Source organism: Artemia sp. Qi Xiang Cuo, chromosome 3 (assembly GCF_049724085.1).
Source record: "Artemia sp. Qi Xiang Cuo chromosome 3, ASM4972408v1, whole genome shotgun sequence".
Classification (NCBI taxonomy): domain Eukaryota; kingdom Metazoa; phylum Arthropoda; class Branchiopoda; order Anostraca; family Artemiidae; genus Artemia; species Artemia sp. Qi Xiang Cuo.
This window is the reverse complement of record NC_142796.1, coordinates 24,924,237-24,938,299: the sequence shown is the minus strand read 5'-3', so window position 1 is coordinate 24,938,299 and position 14,063 is coordinate 24,924,237. Positions and strand designations below refer to the sequence as shown.

At 35.5% G+C, this 14,063-nt stretch overlaps 1 protein-coding gene across 1 annotated transcript in view; it reads left to right on the top strand.

Moving 5' to 3' along the window:
* The window catches only part of LOC148953907 (uncharacterized), a 46,615-nt gene extending 33,167 nt beyond the window's left edge, over positions 1-13,448 (top strand). Inside the window, exon 4 of the mRNA XM_089086851.1 lies at positions 13,358-13,448. Coding sequence (XP_088942977.1) covers positions 13,358-13,374 — 17 coding nt within the window. The 3' untranslated portion in view covers positions 13,375-13,448. The remainder of the gene's footprint in view (positions 1-13,357) is intronic.
* The last annotated feature ends 615 nt before the right edge of the window (positions 13,449-14,063 follow it).

Here is a 14,063-nt window from a genome sequence, read left to right as displayed (position 1 = left end):
GGTGGGGAAATGGTGAGCATGGAAGGGGTGTTATTTGCCTTCCAATCGCTGTCAACTTTTAAAAAGGGCACAAGCCACTCCAATTTACAATCGAAGAAGCCCTTTTCGAAGTTTCTACGACAACTTTTTCGATACGAAGTGCCCTAGTCTAAAGGAAAAAAAAATAATACACTTTGCCAACAACGTTCTTATATGCCCCCAGGGCATAACTCAAAACCCTTGCCTTTTGAGTTATGCAGGAGTGACCTCCTCAAAAACATATCTGGAAATCAACTTCGCTGAAAAAAATTGCTATCTCAAAATTTTGATTGGATGTGTTTGGGGGAATGATGGGCGTGGGGGGGGGCTAGTTGCCCTCCAATCCCTTTCAACTATTTAAAAGGGCACTAGCCACTCCAATTTCCAATCAAATGAGCCCTTTTCGAAGTTTCTACGACAACTCCTTCGATACGAAGTGCCCGGGTCTAAGACAAAGAAAAAAAAAAAAAAAAAAAAAAAAAAATAAAAAAAAAAAAATATTGTGCCAACATCGTTCTTTACTGGGAATTCTTCCTCCTGGCACTCCAATTATAGCACAAGTTTCATTTGCGCTTTACTGAAAGCAATATATATTTAAGAGATTTCAAAGCAAAATAAAAAATAGGTGTTTTGCCCCCCCCCCCTTATTGCCCAGAGGTTAAATTCTATTCGTAGAAAAGCTACTAAAATGCAAATAAAGACGTTTTGGTGCATTTTATAAGGTTTTTTTTGTAACCCCCCTCAAACCAAACCTCCAAAAAGCTTCCAGAGTGAAGGGTGTTACCGGGCTCCAGCCCCCCCCCTTTCTCAACCAAAGGTTCAATTCTACTTGTAAAGCTAAACTACAAAAAAATATAATACCCAAATTTTGATGCGTTTTTGTGATGATATATAAAAATATCCCCTCACCCCCAAAATCCTAGATATGGCTATATAAGATATAAACTGTTCAAAGTACCTATTGTTTTCAATGAAATAAAGTTTAGAATTTGTAAAGCAAAAGAAAGCATCATTTTTATTTGGGGGGGATGTAGTTTTTCTTAGATAAGTTGTTGTTGATGTTATAAAAAATAAGAACCAAATTAATTTTTAAATCAATCATTAAATAAAAATAATTGAAAACTATAATTCGAATGACAATCAAGATCACGGAAAAGAAAATTTAAGTGTTTAAAAAAAGAGTTTTTTGTCTAAAATTCTTCTCTGAATGATCTATTTTATTTAAACATTTAGAGCAATGATGCCAGTGGCGCCAATTCACGAAAATGTAGGGGGGGCAAGGATTTTTTTTTGATTTTTTTTAATTAAGATGCAAAGAAAAGAACAACATTTAGAAAACATACCTAAAACAGGGGGTAGCGGCGAGGTCGCTGCTTGGCAAAATCGTCGACTAATCTATCCAAATCCAGTTTCTTTACCTCTTCTTTTTCAACGGCCATTATCATGAGATCACTGAGTCTGTCGTTTCCCATCGTCGATCGCAGATAGTCTTTCACACGCCCTAATGCCGAGAAGAATCGTTCATTACTGGCAGTGGTCACAGGCAAAATAGCAACTAGCTTCATCAGTTTTAGCTATGCAGAATAGGCAACTGGGAGATCGGATAAGATTTCGATAGCTCGAAGAAGATCCATTTTTGAAATATCACTTTTTGACAGATGCAGCTTTGCAAGAGAAAGCTGGGATTCTATGGCATGGTCATCGACACCGAAAATCTCCTGATAATGACACATAACTCTTTCCACTTTCGAAAATTCAAGAAAATTGGAACTTGAGGGGTCGAAGGCAAATAAAGCGTCGAGCAGAGGCATATTCTGCATGAAACGTTGGTCCATCTCACTCGTGAAACGATCTTTTACCTCAAAGTACAGAAGTTTACCGCAGTCTGATTCAACTGGCTGACTGATATTGCGTTTACTGGCTGTTGAGTTTGAAAGAAAGTCTTTGAGACGAATAGAAATGGCTTGACTTCTCTTGCTTAGAGCACTGGTTTTAGATTCTGGGGATTTCGATTCCTGGATATCGTTTAAAGCCAAGAATTCAGATATGTTTTTGCTCAAGTTGTTCCATTCGTTTTCATTTCTCAGCTTTTGGAGTGTCTCATATGTTCCAGAAATCAGTGCAAGTGCCTTATAAATCAGCAAAGTTCCACATTGATGTTGCTCTGATAAACAATTTACAATGACTAATACTTTTTCCATTATGTGTAAAGTTGAAACAAAAGAGGCAGAGTTGATTTTGTCCAGTAGTCCTTTTGCTTCACACGCTGCCTCGCCGTTGGAACTATCAGAGACTGCGGCAAGCACAGTAACAATACAATCAAATCTGGCCTTCACCTTCGAAATAGAGCGGACTGCGTAAAACCAGCGAGTCTGGACGGTCCTCTCTAGCTCCAAGACTTTTTGCTCGCTAATACACTGGAATTCCACAAATAGCTCGTGACGAGTATTGCTGCACGATATAAATGCGTAAAGTCTTTGCACCACAGAGAAAAATTCAGAAAGTTTGCCGATATTTTTTAGGCAGTCAGTCAAAACCAAGTTTAGTCTGTGGGCGTGACAGTGTACATAAACTACATGAGGCACCTTCTCCCTAAACTTTGCTTGAACTCCGTTAAATTCCCCACTCATAACGGATGCGCCATCATACCATTGGGCAATACACAGCATCGAATCTACACCAAGCTTTTCTATAGTTTCACAAATCGAGGTGGATAAGCTCTCGGCGTCTAATTTGTGCATGTGATAGCAGCTGATTGGTCGCTCCACTACTTTTCTATTTGATATGTACCTGAGTAGGATCGCTAATTGTTCTTTTCTAGAAACGTCTTTTGTCTCGTCGACAAGAATAGCAAAGTAATTAGCTGATTTTACTTCTGAAATAATATGTTGGCACAAGGCATTTCCTATCAGTGTAACTGCGTCATTTTGGTACTGATGACTGCCATAGTGACCATATCGGCACTATAACTAGGCCTTCAGCTTTTCGTCACTTTTAGATATTTCCTCCATCAATTCAACCAAATTACCCCAGTTTGCAGATGTTTCTGATTCGTCATGACCCCTCAAAGCAAGACCCTGGCGGCCAAGAAAGCAAATAGCACGAAAAATATACTTCACATGATCTCTATTTTCCTGAACCTCTTGAGATCTGGATTGAATTAAGGCATTCGCTACAGATTTCGAAGTATCAGTACTCATTATCTTAAATTCCGTCCATGCTGACATACAATGCCTATGTCTTTCAGAACCATCATGTTGCTTTAATAGAGCAGAACTGTCTTTACACTTGCAAAATCCTGACTCAATGAAAGCCCTTTTTCTAGCAGTTTCTCCAGCTCTTAGAGTCCCCATAGAAAAATGGCGGCAAGCAAAACAAAACACGGAATTCAAATTTTTTGAGTATTCAATCCATTAATAAGTCTTATAGTAATGTGCACTGAATTTCCTTCCGTTAGAAGTGGAAGCCAGATATCTCTCAAGAATAGGTTGAGCTGGTTTGTCGTGACGAGTCCTAGAGATATCTGAGAGTTTCTTGACTGCTACTGGAACCTGCAAGGGGTTCAGCGATGCAGACCGAACTTTCATGTTGATCTGAGCCATTTATTGTTCCGCTTGTTTCCAATATCCTGTCACAGGCGGGGGAATTTATCTCAACTAACCCGAGACTTTGGGCGCTGACACTATTGCCAGTTTCTTGCACTAAAGTTTCTTCATTTTTCTTCCGCATTTTCACCGAAAAAAAATCCAAAGTTTGTTGTCGCTTTTTACTCATATTTAAACGAGTTGTAGACATGGACTTCACTCAGACACGGCAAGAGAAGAACTGAAGAAACACGTAGAAACTCACTTAGAAAATCACTCCCATACTCCACGGTGAAACTACCCCGCTTAGAAACCCCATAAACCAATCACTAACATTTCCTGTTCACGACAGTCCCATACACTCCACTGGGACTAGTCATCCCATAAACTATTCAACAACGTCAAGAATCTGCTGACCAAAACCCCCTTGAAACCCTAGAACACATTTCCTTTCCCAGCTACTAAAAAAGGCAATATACAAAACTCATAGTTTACAACGAATTCTTCACAAGAACAATAACGAAACGGGTACTGACCACATGAAGCTTAGTTTTGAATGAACCCTACTCTGAAATAAAATAGTGTAGACGCGCTCGCTCTTAGACATTTCAAAACATGATTATATAATTAGGGCACCAGTTTGTTGGTCGTATTTATTGGACCAGTTGCTGGTTTAATATAGCACATAGCTAAAATAGAAAATAGCTGTCAAATATAAATAAGAAGGTAATTTTCAAAGTCTAGGGGGGGCCATGGCCCCCCCTGCCCCCCTAATTGGCGCCCCTGAATGATGCCTGATTCACATTTTGAAAATTAATAGCTTTTATTTTTGAAGAAATCCATTTTAGTCTTTGAAGTGAAATTTTGCAATGACAAATTTATTTGTTTTAATGGAATTTGTTTAGAATGAAGAAAGTATTAATGAAACTTTAGTTTATATCAGCCTAATTGAACTAGATTGATATTACAAAATATTATCTTATTAATTTTGAGAGCTTTTGTTAATCTAATTACTTTTCAATGTAATAATGATAAAAGAGAAATTACTTGAAATATATATTGCTTCCAGTAAAGCGCGAATGACACTTGTGCTATAATTTGGGTACAAGGAAACAACTTTCCAGTTCATATATCTAGTAATTTCTGTTTGTTTTGACTTTTAGTTGAATCTCAGCTTTGTTTTTGGCCCATTATAAGTTCATTATTAGTTTAATTTTTTATTAAGTCTAATATCTGTTTCTTTTTTGTTCTTTGTTCAGTATGATTTATGGTAGTTTTTTTTTGCTCTGCTCAAGACGTAGCTTCACTCTTTACTTTTATTAAAAAGATCTTGTTGTTTTTTATTTCATCTATGTCTTTTTCTAATACATTTCTGCAAAAATAAAAAAGAAAGAAGAAGAACCAAAACAATGTCTCGAAGATAATCATTGAGCAAATTATGATTTTATACGAAGGACCTGATTGAATGAGCAGTTAATAATGAACTTTCACTAAGGGCCCAAATAAAAAAAAAAAAAATGAAAATCTGAATCTATGCAAAAAGTAAATTTCTAAATATGCAATTTTTCAGTTGCCTTTAAGCAAAGATTAAATGAATAAAATCTTAGTATTTTTTTTTGATACTTTTACCCCAAGAAGTGTATAAACATGCCTTTTTTCACTGTATTATCACAGTCGTCAAATAGACTACAGAATAAATTCTTAATTAATTCCTCATCAGTTCAAGTAACAATATATTGTCTTTGAATGGTCACTATAAGCAAATTGCTGGGTATCAAAACATAACAAATTTCATCATCCTTTCAAAATAAAACAAATTAAAACTACAGTTTACAGCTTTTTGCATAAAACTTGTAAAATAGTCAAAATCGTCATTAAGATCAAGAATAACTATCCAATTACTAGGTATTTTTAAGCTCTTCTAATTTTAGTATAGCCTAGGATACTAGACAACATGGTTAATTAGGATGAAATAAACTGAAATTTAACGTAGTTTAAATTAGAATTGAAGTTTAATTTGGCAAGTAATTTCATGCCACAAGAATTTTGTCATAATGTTTTCAAAAATGCCAAGAGGAAAGTGGTAGTCCATCATTGCTTCATATTTATCCTATCCAAGTCCTCCATATCTCTTTACCAATAATGTATAATAAACAAGAAAATTCCAAGTAATACAGTATATGTGTTGTGTAGCTGAATGTGAATCTGAAAAATAGTATTTTTTCCCAACTCTTGTAAGTTCTTTACTTTAGTGAAAAAGATCCTTATTTTGGCCTTTATGTTCCTATTTCTCATGATATCGAATCATAACAAAGATTATAAGGGCGTTTACGTTATGAGGCAAGGGTAAAGACAAGTTTATATAGGCCTGTGGGGGGGAGAGGGGTTGAAATACAATAGAAATAGTTACAGGACTTTTCAACTATGCTGAACAAAATCGCTATCTCAAAATTTTGATTGGATGTGTTTAGGGTATTGATGAGCGTGGGAGGGGGCTGGTCACCCTCCAATCCCTTTCGACTCCCTTTCGACTATCCTCAGCCTTGGTTATACTCGCTAAAAAAGTGGTAGTAACAGTGATAGGTAGTATTAGTAGCGGCGTGCAAATATTTCCTTTTGGTTAATTGATCTTCACCTTTAGGTATCAAACAGTTCGTGGTAACGAACTGTAAGTAAGGAGCGACCCGGCTCAATAGTGACCGACACTCTAAAAAACGGAATTTTGATACCAATAGATATATCAGAAGAATTATGCTGATTTCAAATATATAAGTTTCATTAAGTTTTACCCAGTTTAGTCTTACCCATCAAAAGTTGCGCGCCTGAGAAAATTTGGCCTATTTTCGAAAAAAGGGGGAAACAACCCCTAAAAGTCATAGAACTTTAATGAAAATCACACCATCAGATTCAGCGTATCAGAGAACCCTACTAAAGAGGTTTCAAGATCCTATCGGCAAAAATGTGAAATTTTGTATTTTTTGCCAGAAGAATGATCACGAATGCGTGTTTATTTGTTTGTTTGTTTTTTTGTTGTTTTTTTTTGTTTGTTTGTTGTTGTTGTTTTCCCAGGGGTGATCGTATGGATCCAATAGTTCTAAAATATCGTGAGAGGGCTCATTCGAACAGAACTTAAAAGTTCTAGTGCCCTTTTTAAGTGACAAAAAAAATAGGAGGGCGACTTGGCCTCCTCCCAGGCTCATTTTTTTCCCGTAGTCATCCTATCAAAATATTGAGTTAGCCATTTTATTCAGCATAGTCAAAAATCCAATTAATATGTCTTTGAGGATGACTTAGTTTTCCGAAGTTCCCGGGGGAAGGGCTGCAAGTTATTAACTTTGCCCATTGTTTGCATATAGTATTGATTGTTGGGAAGTATACAGGCGTTTTCAGGAGGAATTTTTTTCTAGTTGGGGGTCGGGGTTGGAGGGAGGGGAGGATCTTTCCATGGAGGATATTTCATTGGAGGAAGGGACATCTCCATGAAGGGGGTGCCAGGTTTCCCAGCATTATTTAAAAAACGAGCAGAGATTAAATAATAAAACAAGTTTTTTTCGACTGAAAGTAAGGAGCAACATTAAAACTTAACACGAACAGAAATTAATATGTATATGAGAGGGATCACCCCCCAGTCAATACCTCGCTCTTTACGCTAAAGTTTTTTTTAGTACTTTCAAAAGAGCTATATATTCTAATTAACCGGCCTTTGTGATTCGAACAAAATTCGAACTTTGGTGTAAAGAGTGAGGTATAGACTAGGGAGTTAACTCCCTAATATACGTAATAAAAACATACCAATATAGAAATTCATTACGTAAGTTAATTCATAAGTTACGTCAGAACAAAATTTCGAGAAAGCCAATTAGTCAAAAAAAGGAAAATTAATATGCCAATTTCGTTTTAATTATTCATGTACGGTGAGCCAAAATCAAAGCTGCTTTAATTCAAAACGTTCAGAAATTTACTAAAAAAACAAGTTTTTTTTAACTGAAAGTAAGGAGCGACATTAAAACTTCAAACGAACAGAAATTATTCCGTATATGAAAGGGGCTGTCTCCTCCTCAACGCCTCACTATTTACGCTAATTTTTTTATTTAAAAAAAAAATAAAGTTGTAAGACAGAGTCAAACTTTAGCGTAAAGAGCAAGGCGTTGACTTGACTTGCTTTATTTACTACTAATTACAAAATAAACTATATACAAGCAACCGCCCGGGGAAGGCTCAAAAAGCCTGATGAAGGACGGCTGCAATCCTCTAATTCTCAACCTTTTACAAAGTTCATTTAAAAAAAAAAAAAAAAAAAAAGACCTGAACACTCTCTTAATTAACCATTAATACCAAAATCTATGAAGAAGAAAGAAAGAAAAAAAAACTGAGACATTAAGAATAATAATGACAATAATAATAAATTACCTCCCCTCTCCCAATAAATGTATATCATATACGGAATAATTTCTATTCGTTTTAGTTTAAATGTCGCTCCTTTCTTTCAGTTAAAAAAAAACTTGTTTTTTTTTTAGTTAATTCCTTGAAAGTTCCAACTTAATACCTTAATCCATACCGGAGGTTCGTCCTTTTGACAATCTGCATACACATAGTTAGTATCTTAAACAACTAATAACAAGTAGAAAAATATGGTATTGTTTTCTGTAAGACGGTGGAATTCCAAACTTTAAATAAATATTTCGACCCCATGTCCAAGGGCCGTCCACTGCATAACTCAATTGAAAAAAAAAAAAAAAACTTACATTAAAATACGACCACTAAAACTAGAATTAGAATTTTAGTTTTAATGGTCGTTTCTTAATTAAATAAAATAAAAAAAAATATTTTTTTTAACGGAAAGTAAGGAACGACGTTAAAACTTAAAAAGAACAGAAATTATTCCGTATATGAAGGGGGCTGTCCCCTCCTCAACGCCTCGCTCTTTACGCTAAAGTTTTTTTATTGTTTAAAAAAATAGAGTTGTGAGAAAGTCAAACTTTAGCGTAAAGAGCGAGGCGTTGAGGAGGGGACAGCCCCTTCATATACGGAATAATTTCTGTTCGTTTTAAGTTTTAACGTCGTTCCTTACTTTCAGTTAAAAAACTTGTTTTTTTTATTTAATTTTTGAACGTTTTTGAATTAATGCAGGTTTTGATTGTGGCTCACCGTACATGAATAATTAAAACACAATTTCATATTATTTGGTTAAATGGCTTTCTCGAAACTTGTTTAATTGTATTTACGAACGTTTTTATTAGTAATAAATATACGTAACTTAGAATTAACTTACGTAACGAACTTCTATATTCATAAATTTTTAACACGTATATTAGGGGGTTCGCCCCCTAGTCAATACGCTGCTCTTTAAACTATAGTTCGAATTTTTTTTTCCAGTTCTTTAAAAATGACCTCTTAATCAAAATCAGTTGATCAGTTGAAAAACTTGTTTTTTTTTTTTTTATTTAATTACTTCTCTTTTTCTTTAATAATGCTGGGAAATCCGGCGCCCCCTTCATAGCAATGTCCCTTCCCCCATGGAAACATCCTTTATGGAAAGATTTCTCTTCCATATAGCCCCCGGCCCTCTCCGTCCCCGACCAACCAGAAAAAATATCCGCTGAGAAAGCCTGTATACTTACCAATAAACAATACTCTAGGTTAACATTTAGTAAATTTCATAACTTTCAGCTCTCCCCCTGGGGACTTTGGGGGATCAAGTCATCCTAAAAGACATTTTTATCATATTTTCGACCATGCTGAACAAAATGGCTATCTCAAAATTTTGATCGGGTGACTTTGGGAAAAAAATCAGCGTGGGAGGGGCCTAGTTGCCCTCCATTTTTTTTGGTCACTTAAAAAGGGCACTAGAACTTTTAATTTCCGTTCCAATGAGCCCTCCCAAGATATTCTAGGACCACTGGGTCGATACGAACACCCCTGGGGAAAAAAACAAAAAAAAAAAAAAAAAAAAAAACAAATAAACACGCATCCGTGATCTTTCTTCTGGCAAAAAATGCAAAAATCCACATTTTTGTAGATAGGAGCTTGAAACCTCTACAGTAGGGTTCTCTGATACGCTGAATATGATGGTGTGATTTTCATTAAGGTTCTATAGTTTTTAGGGGGTCTTTCTCCCTTTTTTTGAAAATCAGCCAAATTTTCTCAGGCGCGTAACTGTTGATGGGTAGCTCTAAACTTGATGAAAATTATATATTTGAAATCACCATTGAAATCTGATTCTTTTGATATATCTATTGGTTTCTAGAGTTTTCTAGAGTTTCGGTTACCATTGAGCCGGGTCGCTCCTTACTTACAGTTCGTTACCACGAACTGTTTGATTTTATTTTATGCTTTCATTTGTGCTATGCTTAGGACCACCCTTGGACATACCTTTGGGACAACCCTTGGTCAAAATATTCATTTAAGGTTTGGAATTCCACTGTCTTACAGAAAAAAATTCCTGTTGTTCTACTTGTTATTTGTTGTTTATGATGGAAATGTAATTTGGTCTTCATCACTATTTATATAGTGTCTTTTCATTTAATTCAAATTCTCCCTCTATATTCTCTCAAATTTTCACATTCATACCTTTAGTCTTAATAATGTTAGTATCTTAGTAGTGGCGGTAGTAGTAGGAGCAATAGTAATATGCATATGTTGCCTTTTGACCAGTTGAACATCCCCTCATTGTGCCCTGGAAGTTTCAACTCAATACAGTAAGCCGTTCCAAAGATATTGCTGATACGTCCTTTTGACAATTTGTATGCACATCGTATGTTTTGATTTAGTTCAACTTTCTCTTCAACGTTCCCTCAAATTTTCACTTCAATACCCTCAGTCTTGGTAGTACTTGCTACAGAACCAGTAACTAGTGGTAGTAGTTTTAGTTGTTGTAGTAGTAGTAATAATAGTAGTAGTAGTATTGTGCAAATATTGCTTTTTTGGTTAATTGATTATCCCCCTTATCATTTCCTGAAAGTTACAAATTAATACACTCAGTCACTCCTAAGTTATGCTCTTTTGACAACCCGTATACACATAACGTGTTTTGATTTAGTTCAACTCACTGCTTAATATTCTCTGAAAGGTTCACCTGAAAGCTGGTTGTCTTTTAGGACACTAAACGTCAAACATGCCGATCTTTCTCAATAGCAAATACTATACGTAAACATGGAGTGGATTGCATAACTTAAAGCCCTTGCCCTGACGGCTGGGGGGGGGGGGGGCTGGACTTCCCAAAAAATTATTTATTGGGCTTTTCAACTATGCGGAAAAAAAATGATTATCTCAAAATTTGTATTGGATGTGTTTCAGGAATTGATTGGCGTGTGAGGAAGGGTGGATGCCGTCCAAACACTTTTGACTCTTAAAAAGGGCTAGATAATGTAAGATAATACTTATTTTCAAAAGGCTATCACAAGCTCTAATAGAGCCAAATTTGCTTCATACGTATATCTAAAAAGAAAAAGCAAAACAAAGAAATAAATAATACAGCAAGACAAAAGAAAAAGAAACTCTAATCAAGCATAAAAATGGTCAATAAAAATTTAACGCAAATAAAATGAAAAAAAAATTCTAAGTCCAAGAACTAAAATGAACTTTATTTGATTAATGGCAAAACGGGAACAGAAAGGGTGGGGGGTAAAACAAAATCACAGGCTAGAAGAAAAACTTTGCCGAATTTGTATTAAAAGTCAAAAAATGTAAAAAAAAAAAAAAACACTTAAAATCAAGTCGAATTAACTGTCAAAATGAAATATTTGCAATTAAAGAGACAGGATTGTGCCGAAGACAAGGTTAAAAATAAAATATAGCATAAATGTATATCACAAATGGACAAGACAAAAGTGATCAAAGATAAAAAAAAATGATACAGATTATTTAGAGCATACACCAACAACTAAAATAAGGGATGGAGGAGTTAATTTTGGTGTAGGACATAATTTAGTAATTATTAAGGCGCTCGAGAATAAGGGATATAAAACTTTTCCGGAACCTCTCACTAACGGTATGGATCGGAGAATATGTTGGAATTGCCAAGGAAGCTAAGTGGGGGAGTCGTGGTCTAATGGGATCGTGAAAATTAGGAGAGATCCTCAGTACGAGGTTTAGGTATTGCGGATTTAGCAAAAGGCAAACAAATTTGTTCTCACCTTTTTTCAACGTGGTAATGCGTGCGGATTTAAGGAGGAAGGAGTATGGAATTTTGCTCTCTTTGTAGATGATCCTGAGCAAACAGTTTTGGACCAACTCAATTGTGTCGCTAAGTTCACTTGAAAGTTGCGAATGCCAGACCGGACATGCATATTCCCATAGGGGCCTGATAAATGATAAATAAACATGGAGGGAATGCATCTTAGCGCAATTAAATTTGTTTAAAAGTTTTATCATATATAATGAAACATTTGCTTGTTTGACAATATTTGAAAGATGCATGTCCCACTTAAGATTATTTGAAATTTTGACACCATGGAGTTTAACATGTTTCACAAGCATTTTGGGTGGGATATGATCAAGGGAAATTGGAGTGGATTTCAAGAAATTTATTGTCATTATATTTGATTTAGTAGAATTTACTTTCATATTTAGGTTCTTGGCTTCATCCAAAATATGGGCTATGGTTTCGAGGGGGTCACTTTTGGTATTCCGGTGACATACTTCAAGGACCGACAAGTCATCCACGTATTTCCACTTTGGGGGAGGTCCTTACCAATATCGTTAATGATAACTAGAAATAAAATTGGTCTCAATAAGGCTCCTTGAGTAATTCCACAATGTATAGGGAGGGGTTAAGAGAAAATATTTTTGTATTTTGCAACTTGAGATCTACTTGAAAGAGTCGATATAAAAATATTTAATAAGAGAGAATCAAGTTCAAAGATAGCCAGTAGTGAACGAATTAGGGTTGTGTGGTCAACCAGGTCAAAAGCTGTTTGAAAATCAACCAAAACAAGGTTCAGCCAAACATTTGGTTTCTCAAGGTTACTTACAATGGTATGTATTAAGTGCAAAAGGTAATGGGCTGTGGAAGTTTTCCTTAAATTACCAAACTGTCGGAATACGTGGACAAATTTTAACTTTAAGGCAGTCACAGAGGAAACCTTTAGAAAGTTTGGAAAAAATTGAAGTGAGTGTAATGGGGCGTATGTTGATGAAAGTTAGATTGGTGCATTTTTTTGGGGGCAGGTGTTATAAAACCTTGTTTTCAGCAACTTGGAAATTTACTAAATTTTCTAATGTGGTTGAAAAGACTTGATAAAAGCTCAGCAATTTTTCTGAAAAGATTTAATTAAGTCAACTGGAATGTTCAAGGGACAAGCACTTGATTTTCTAAGCTTTAGGATTTATTTATAACATCAAAGAGAGAGAAATAAGGGGGAAGGGAGTATTAGGAGGAATAGTTGGACTTGAGCCAATGAAAGGGGGAGACGTTGAACGATGGAAGAAAGCTACGAGTTCAAATCGATTGCAGTCTAATTAGGGGGATCAGGGACATGAAAATTAACTTCAAAAGAACTTTTTCCGCATATCTCTTCAGTTTGTCTTTACCATTGCTTGGGCTTGTTAGAATATAGATCTTTTGCTTTATTATTATAATAATCAGGAGCTGCTTTTCTGTTTTTTTTTTTTTTTTTTTTTTTACGAGCTTATTTAGACTATTATCCTAAGTAACACGACCGGTCTTGAAAAAATGGATTTTTTTCTTGTAATTTTTTTGAAAGCCTCAGTTACATAAGGATTATCTGTAGAACACGTTTTATTTTTTTTTTCAGGAAAATGGGATTCATAATTAATCCTCAATAGATTTTGGAGGGACAAAGCCTTGCAGTCAGCGTCATCTGTTTGATACACAGTGGATCAATTTTCAGTAAGAATCCAAGAGCCAAAATTGTAGAGACCTGAGTCAATAAAGGGTCTATAAACGGTTTCAGTGATAGAAAACGGCTGTTTAACTTCAGCCAGCAGAGATAGGAGAAGGCTAAAGTGGTAACTACCCCCTAGAGGGGGGAGAGTAGAGACGGGTTTGTAAAATTTCGAAAGATTGGTGCAAATTAAATCAAGATTAGTATTGCCTTTTGTAGTCGGGACCTTTACAATCTGTTTAAAATTAGAAGGATTAGGCTACATGTAGATTCAAGTCTCAAATCATTTGTGTCACCTATCAGGAAAATTCCTGCATTTGGGTATTTTGACTGTACTAAGTCAGCACTTCCATGTAATTTCTCAATAAGATTTATTTTGTCAGCGAATAACTGATTAGGGGAGTAATAAAAACAACACAGGACAATTAAATTGAAAGGACTCGGCAAGACTTTAGGTCGAACACACACCCACATAATCTCATCAAAGGGAGCAAGACACGGAATTGAGATTTCACTTGGGTACAAGTCATTACGGACTAACAATAGAGTCCCGCAACCTTTCTTACCCAGTTTCGTTTTCTGGTCTCAGTCTAATAAACTGTGAAAATTGTTAATT